The sequence below is a fragment of the Emys orbicularis genome, chromosome 4, assembly GCF_028017835.1.
Source record: "Emys orbicularis isolate rEmyOrb1 chromosome 4, rEmyOrb1.hap1, whole genome shotgun sequence".
Classification (NCBI taxonomy): domain Eukaryota; kingdom Metazoa; phylum Chordata; order Testudines; family Emydidae; genus Emys; species Emys orbicularis.
In genome coordinates, this window is record NC_088686.1 from 95,282,745 (window position 1) to 95,291,545 (window position 8,801).

Below are 8,801 nucleotides of genomic sequence, written 5' to 3' on the forward strand. Positions count from 1 at the left end.
CTGGCATTGTTTCAATTTTTAATTCATATTATGAGAGATTTATCACTTGAATATAAAAACTTGCTTTGCACTAAAATTTTGCATTCAAGTTTCAGTTCAGCTAGTAGTGTCCTATAGTGCTTTGTCTATCTAGCTAAGGTATTAATAAGACACCTATCCCCTTGGTATTGATGAACCCAGACCAGCATGTGAAAGATCAGTGTTAAATTTCCAATATCTCCATCTGGTAATGTTGTAATGGAAATGAGTTCGGCCCATTGGGAAAGAAGGACCTAATTTCATTCAACAACAATACTCATAGCCAATTAAGATTGGTGGCTGGCCACAACATGCAGTCTCAAGTGAAGGTTGCAAATAAGAGGTGACCCTCAAGTACAATCAGGGATACAAAGGATGACTAAAGAAAAAATATAATAACCAAGAGTCTTGTTTATGTAGACCTTGTGCAAAAATGTGGGTTTTTTTAGAAGGAAGCCTAGAGAACAATGAATCAATTTAAGGTGGAATTCTGACAATTTAAGAAAGTGATTTAAAAACTAAGAGTGCAAAATTATAATCTTGAGCAGAAATTTTACTTTAAAGAAAAGAATGCAGACCTATAGTATTTAAGAATTCATACTGAGGATCCCACAGCTGACTTTGGAAACTTCTTCTCCATTCTTTCCCTTTTTCCTCCTGCTTTGTCTCTTTGCCCTATCTTTCCCTGCCTCTCTGGTTTATCCACCCTGTTCCTTCCCCACACACACTCCCAGCTGTCTCCTTCGTTCTCCATCATTCTCCCACACTGCATTCTACCTTCCTGTCTTTCCCCTCTCCTTTAATTCCTGAATCTGCTTGTGGGCAGCTGAGGCTGCTCTAACTCATGCCAGGGGCTGAAATGGGTACAACTCAGGGCAACAAAAAGGTGGCTTACAGACACTGTTGTGACCTCCTGCTCCCTTAAGCCCTGCACACTACAGAACTTGCCAAATGCAGAGATTGAACCCTACATGAACTGTTATACCTAGGTATAGTAGGCTGGGTTAAGGAGGTTCAACCTCAACTCTGAATATACTTGCGTTGATACATTTAAATCAAATTCTTAACATCCTATGAAATATTTTTTATTTCAGTTTATCTTACTTAAGGAAAGCCAGGAGAACCATTATTACACTAGCTGTCCATGTATCATGGTCAATAGACCATGAGCTACACTATACACCACCTGTTCTATGTCATGGTTTGAACAAGAAAAACAAATCCTTACAACCTTTAAACAGAAGGCTAGCCATGTGGAGGAATTTCTTTTACTTTTAAAATATTTTCAACATTAACCAGATGATTAAATATGTAGAATATGACACCCAAAGCTACCACTCTATGCAGCAAAGTTAATAAGAACAGAATATGTAATACAATATCAATAACCTTAGATCCAATTACCCATTGCTATAAATTCTAATATAAACAGTTTAAAGTTCTTGAAAAACAATAAGAAGTTATTAATGTTTCAAATATGACCTTTCTGATAATACAAGAAATGCTACTTAAACATTAGGACAAACCATGAAAACACCTACAACAATTATAAATTACTGTTTTCCCAATTATGGCAATTAAAAAAAAAACTCTACATCATTTAGATCAGTGGTTCTCAAATTTATTTGATCAGGCACCCCTTCTTTGTGTCTGTGGTCATTTATGCTGTCCCCCAAACTACATATACCACCATCCAGCTCTGAAGGCAGAGTAGAAAGCAGCAGCTGCTGGCTGGCTGGGCATCCAGCTCTGAAGGCAGCACCGTGCCAGCAACAGCACAGAAGTAAGGGTGGCAATGTGAAAAGTGATATTCGTCACTTTTCACAGCAGACTTAGTGCCCCATTGCCACTCTTACTTCTGTGCTGATGCTGATACCCCAGGGCTGACAGCCAGAGCCCCACCACCTCCAGGTGAGGGATCGTGGGGGGAAGGAAAGCCTGAGCCTGGGCTGCCTCCTGGTGAGGGAATGGAGCTACCTGGGGCTGACAGCCAGAGCTCTTAAAAAAACAAAACAAAACAGCAAAGCACAGAGCTGGCACCTCCCTTGACACATTCCCACGCCTCCCTTGGGAGGGCTGGCCCCATAGTTTGAAAATTGCTGATTTAGAGTAATTCTTCCTTCATCACTTGCTTAAATGCATTGCTGAATCAGGGCCAGATAGAGGGGGAGCAAGAACAAATATCAACTCAAACTAGAATTTTAGAAAAAAGAACAGGAGTACTTGTGGCACCTTAGAGACTCTAAGACTCTAAAGAGTCTCTAAGGTGCCACAAGTACTCCTCTTCTTTTTGCAGATACAGACTAACACGCCTGCTACTCTGAAACCTAGAATTTTACACTTTTCCTTCCTCCTTTAAGAGTTTATTGATAAGAATTTAATTATCTTTTTTCCCTCCAAAAGGACAGTATGCAACGAGACAGAATAAAGAGAGTATTTGGAATCTGATTTGGAGTTTCATTTAGATCCAGAGATTTGACCACATTTTAGCTAATTGATTTTAGTTAAATAGAAATAATATAAACAATTTTTGAGGGTAAATCACAACATTGACTGAAAGAATCTAGGCATCCATTCCCCAATAACACTATAAATACTTGCAAATGTGAGACTCTTAAAAAAAGGAAAACCTAAAACTAAGGCTATGTCTACACTAGCACTTTTGTTGGTAAAACTTTTGCCAGTCAGCAGTGTGAAAAAACAACCCCTTGACCGACATAAGTTTCACCAACAAAAGCACCGGTGTGGACAGCGTTATATCAGTGGGAGACACTCTCCCACCGACATAGCTATTGCCACTTGTTGGGGGTGGTTTAATTATGCTGACGGGAAAGCGCTCTCCCATCGGCCTAGGACAGATACATGGGACATCTTTCAGTGGTGCAGCTGCAGCACTACAGCTGTGCCGCTGTAAGGTCTGTAGTGTAGACATAGCCAAAGCCATAGTAACTAGCCAAGAAATCTGTGTGCCCAACCTTCAGTGCCATAATTCCATATATAAAAATAGCATGAGATGTTGTACTTATGATAAAGTTGGGCCATAAAACCAAGAATCTGGGTGTCTATCCATAAATAATAACATTTACCCATGCCAGCACTAGTCTGAACGTGTTAAACCACTTACATGATGGGCTGTTACTTGTGCATATATGGCAGCAGGGATCTACACAAAATCACTGTCCAGAGGGATATCAGCAGTGTTCAAAGCTATGATGATGGCATATGAGTGCCAGTGTCACCATCTCAAGATTAATTTGCCAATATTAGTTCATGCCAACACCAGGGCAACAACTGCCCTTCCTAATACCTTCTGATTTATAAGACAGATGACGAAATGAAGCTTATGTCATCTCTTCAATTTCTTAAAAATATATCCAAAGTTCAATTTATTATGCTGATTTAGTAGTAATGGAAAGAGATTTTCAAAAGGTGAAAAACGAGAAGCAGCACTACCATCAATCTTACAAAAATGTTATAATAAATACATAGATTCATTCATAGGTTTCAAGGCCAGAAGGGACTATTGTGATAATCTAGTCTGAACTCCTGTACAACCCAAGCCATAGAACTTTCCCAAAATAATTCTGAGAGCAGATCTTTTAGAAAAACATCCAATTGATTTAAAATTGGTCAGTGATGGAAAATCCACAATGGCTCTCGGTAAGTTCTTCCCATAGTTAATTATTCTTAGTGTTAAAAATGTATGCCTTATTTCCAGCCTGAATTTGTCTAGCTTCAATTTCCAACCATTGCATCATGTTATACTTTTCTTTGTTAGATTGAAGAGTCCATTATTAAATATTTGTTCCTCATGTAGGTATTTATAACCTGTCATCAAGGCACCCCATAACCTTCTCTTTGTTAAAATAAATAGATTGAGTTCCCTGAGTCTATCACTGTTAGGCACATTTTCTAATCTTTCAGTTATTCTCATGGCTCTTCTCTGAACCCTTTCCAATTAATAAAAATGTTAAATAGCGTAGGGCCAAGGATTGATCCCTGCAAGACCCCACTAGAAAGACGATGATGATTCACCGTTTACAATTACATTTTGAGAACTATCAGTTAGCTAGCTTTTAATCCATTTAATGTGTGCCATGTTAATTTTATATCATTCTAACTTTTTAATCAAAATGCCATGCAGTACCAAGTGAAATGCCTTACAGAAGTCTAAGTAACAATACTATTACTTTTATCAACCAAATTTGGAATTTCATCAAAAAAATTAATTTGACAGGATCTATTTTCCATAAACCTATGTTGATTGACATTAATTATATTACCCTCCTTTAATTCTTTATTAATTGAGTCCCAGAAAAAGTGAGAACAAGAGCCTTATGCTGGCAGTACTGGAGTTCAAGTCATATTGCAGCTGACTTGTAACAATCACTTTCAGAAATGTCAAAATCCCAGGCTTCACAGAAGGTATTCTAGCACAATTACAAGACAAATGCCGCCAGTCTTATTGAAAATTCTCCTTCCAGTTAATGTACAATTGCAGAGTGAGCATCTGAAGAATAACTACCTTCTTGCCCAGAGCAGAATAAATGACTAGCCTACTCAGCCAAAAGTAGGGAAATAATTAGGAGCTGACAAAACTTGAAATTTGGTAACACATTCCACTGTCGGTAATTCTCTCCTTCCTTAAACTAAACATTCCCTACTTCTACTCTCTAAGTCGACCAATCTCAGAATGTATCTCATTTTCTTTGTCTTTAAGAACAAGGCTATCACTAGCTACCTTCCAATATAAATATTTTTTTTTAATTCTTGTCTACACTGGAGATTGCCCTCATTCCAGCCACTGTGCCCAGCCACCACCGTAGCTGCACCCATGCAATGCCCCATGTAGACAAAATAAAATGCTATAGCTCACAGCTTGAAATGTGTAGCTTGATCTGATTTCAAACAGTGGTAACCTCAATCAGTGCAAATAGTGACTTTGTCAGGCAGGGGTGAGTTTGAGTGAGACATGTTTGTTAGTTGTGTACTATGTGGAGAAGATGGTAAACTTGTGGCAAAACCAGGTGAAGGGGCAAAAGTAGCAGTATGAGCTTGAGGACCATTGTGGGCACTTGTTTAGGGGTCCCGTGCCAAGGCTTCCAGAGAGTGGGGGGGAAACCCCCTTTACTTCTCTGTAGCAAGAGGAGAAGACTTCAAAGAAAGAGGAAGGCTGTGTCCCAGAGAGAGCAAAGGATATTGTTTTATACTTCATTAGGACTTTTTATTTCCCCAGAAGTCCTCCTAGAAGGGAAGAACTAAATTAAAAAACACTGAGAAATAAAGAAAGACTGTGGACTGGTGAGGGAAACTCAGGCAGCAGCTGCATCTGGCTGCTGGGAGGTCAGGCTCACCTGTACAGTAAAAAAGAAAGTAAGAGCTCCTAGAAGACCCCCTTTAAAAACAAAGAATAAAGAAAAGCTTTCCACTTAACAACAAATAGAGTTATGAGTACTGCATTTAACAATAAAGTTAATTTACCTGTAATGTTTTTAATGTTTTCTTCAGCCCATCAATTTCTTTTTCTTTTGTTTCTATAGCAAGCTGATATTTGCCCTTTAAATCAGAAGTCATACTTTAGCATTTGGAAAAACCAAACACATTATGACAAAAACTTGTCAACCACAAGTGTAAAGAATATTAAGCACTACTCTACTGTGATAGATTCTTGACCATGGAGAACAATCTGCATGCAAAACAATCATGTAGCATTTAGCTAAGTCAATATCTGGAGTATTTAGAAATCTGCTAAAAAGAGATTAAAACTGAGAGCACAATGGTGATTTTTCCCCCCGCTTACAAGTAGTCCGGGAACTTTGGACTCCAAGTGGATTATTTCCTTTATGGCAGAGAAATGTGAGGCATAAATGCAGGATTAACGAATTATCCCAGTTTTGAACCAAGATATTAGATACCAAAACAGCACACTGTAGAGCCATTTACCTATACAATGGAATGCATACAATATTAATGGAGAATTTGTCCTTTGTGTTAACAGAGGATGGGTCAATTTATTCATGCAATTACATTAGTACAAATCAAAGCGATTACTAATTTCGCTGGTGTTGAAAATGGTATAAATCAGTGTAAAATTTGACTCTTCACCAACAGCTGTCAAAGAAAATTGGAAAACACCAACCAAGCTGACACCTAGAAGTGTGTGGAGATGCTGTACAACCTAAAAAGAGCTCTCCTCTCGCTCAAGTGGATACTGTTAACCATTAGATTTGAAGGCACTCATTGCTTTACACTCAACATATTTTTAAACTTATTTAGGTAAACTGGTGAAAGTTTATGTATAGACACACTTGTTTCAGTTAAAGAATTTATTATGATTTTGCTCAATCCTGTTTAAAAAAAAAAAAAGGATGAAGCTAAACTGAAATAAGAATGTCTACACACAAATTTGTACTGGTTTAACTATCTTGGTTTAAAAACATACTATTAGTTAAACCAGTACAATTTTCTGTGTAGATAAGGTCTGAGGGCCTGTTTACATGAGAAAATTACTCCAGTTTAACTTAAATTGATGTAAAAACCAATTTAAACAGACACTTATTTCAGTTTAAGAATGTCTTATTTTGGTTTAACATAAGTGGCTAAAGAAATGAATTCAGCTGAATCAACATAAGCCACTCTTAAAGCAAAACAAGAGTGTCTATGAAAGAATTTTGCACTGTTTTAACTAAACCAGTTTTTAAACACTCCTTTAGTTAAACAAATGCAAGCTTGTGTGTGTAGACAAGACTTGAGACAAGACTTTAGTGGCACACCTCTGTACTGTTTCAACATGGGACACAACCAAGGCACATGTATTTTGTTTTGTTTTTTAGTGAAACCAGTCCTTAAAATTCCAATGTAATGTGTAACGTGTATACTCCTATTTGTAGGTTATTAGAGATTATACCAAAGGCCAAAGTATATAGGTAACGCTAGAATCTCCTTTTAAACAGAGTTGATTAAAGCAACTACAGGATTCGTCTACATGTAGCAGGAAACTTATTGTGACCACTAACGCATACTAAAATTAGAAGACAAAGTATGTTGGTGATACTGAAGAGAGAAGGGTAACTAATTGGTATTACAGTAATAGCCTTTCTTCAATAATAAAGTAAAATCAAACAGACTCCTTTGCAGGTTATATCTATTTGTTGCTTGGTAAAATATCAGGGAATACGGCTGGAAAAAATCAGATAAACACTTTTATCTATTATTCGTCACCTTGGAGTCTCCACCCATAGACTAAAAACTACAAATGCCTGTTCAAATACAAAATCCGCACTTTTGTAACATCTGAATCTTATATAAAAGAAAAAAAAGTGAAAACTATGATGAAGATTTAATCTTTTTAAAATATAAATATAAAAGTATACAAATATACTAAATTTGTAATTCAAATTTACACCAAAACATGTTAGAGCTGATTTATTTTCCAAGTTTTAATGTATTAATAACGGTACAAAAGGAAGGGTTGAGAATATTAATATTGACTTCAAGTTTCCTATCTTTTGTCACAACCTTAACATTATTTAATATTTTTAAATGTAATTTCCTTGTTTTATTTCTTTTCTTTAAATATGTGGCTATTATAAAGTACTCAAGCATGAGACTCCATATGTAAGAATACTGTAGTATTACAAGACACATTGTTGGGTATACACATTAGAAAATTAATACTGCTTTCCCACAAAACTTGCAGTTTATAGATTAAATATAAGGTTTGCAATGCAAGTATTACAAAGCCTTAAAAGTATTAGATGGCACAATTGAGATTCTAATATTAATACTGTACTAATTTACACCCAGAAGGATCTCAAACTTAGGGCCTGATCTTGCTGTTCTGACCTGCACAGTGTGAGTTTTGCCTGAGGGACGACTGAGCCACTGACTTCCAATATTGTATAACTTCCATTGTGTGAGCACACAAGAGCTGTAGTACTCAGCTATTTAAATGAAAGTGTAAACTATATACTGTATAAGGATTATTATTGATCATTAAAATTCAGCCACCTCTGGAGTCAAATTCAGCAACCATTTAAAAGAGTGCACATTAACAGTTATTTAAGATCAGAGATGAAAAATACTTTATCCAGTTGAAACAAGAGGAATTTTAGGCAAGTACAATTACTTAAATCAAAATTTAGCCAGGTCAACCTTATGAAAACCGTCAGCATTTTTCATTCTATGCTTAATTTAATATTGTGCAGTTAAACTAGTATACTTATATGCATTATGCAATATTAATATTTTCTTACTATATTTTAGTACAGCACCGAGTATATTGGGACCTTAATCTCAGATGGGTCCTCTAGGCACTACTGTTATAAAAATAATTAATACTTGCTTATTATTGTTACTACATGATCTTTTATAGTTTATACTCAAAACAAATGTAATGTATATTTTAAATTTTTATAACACACCTGTCACATATTTCTTCCATTGAATGATAAATTATAGTAATAATGCAATTACACACAGTACCTTTTCTTCTTCCATGGTAAACGTCCTTGCTTGTAACTTCATTGCCAATAGTGGATAAAATTAAAAATGGTATGTTAAAACAACAATTTATATTTTTGCCTTTGTAGGATTAATTTTATTCCTACACTTTGACAATAGAACATAGTAGGATTAATTTTATTATTAGAGCAGTAGGATTAATTTTATTTATATCCTCTGACAACAGAATATAGTTAATAGTACACAAAACAATGTAAATGCTTTACTTTTATCACAGTTCTACAATAGCACCAAATGTATGAACCAAAACCAACTTTTCC

At 36.0% G+C, this 8,801-nt stretch overlaps 1 protein-coding gene across 1 annotated transcript in view; it reads right to left on the reverse strand.

Annotated features, from left to right (window-relative positions):
* CCDC73 (coiled-coil domain containing 73) overlaps positions 1 to 8,517 on the reverse strand; it is a 66,255-nt gene extending 57,738 nt beyond the window's left edge. Inside the window, exons 1-2 of the mRNA XM_065403327.1 lie at positions 8,503 to 8,517; positions 5,500 to 5,574 (exon numbers count right to left, since the gene is read on the reverse strand). Coding sequence (XP_065259399.1) covers positions 5,500 to 5,574; positions 8,503 to 8,517 — 90 coding nt within the window. The remainder of the gene's footprint in view (positions 1 to 5,499; positions 5,575 to 8,502) is intronic.
* Positions 8,518 to 8,801: the final 284 nt, after the last annotated feature.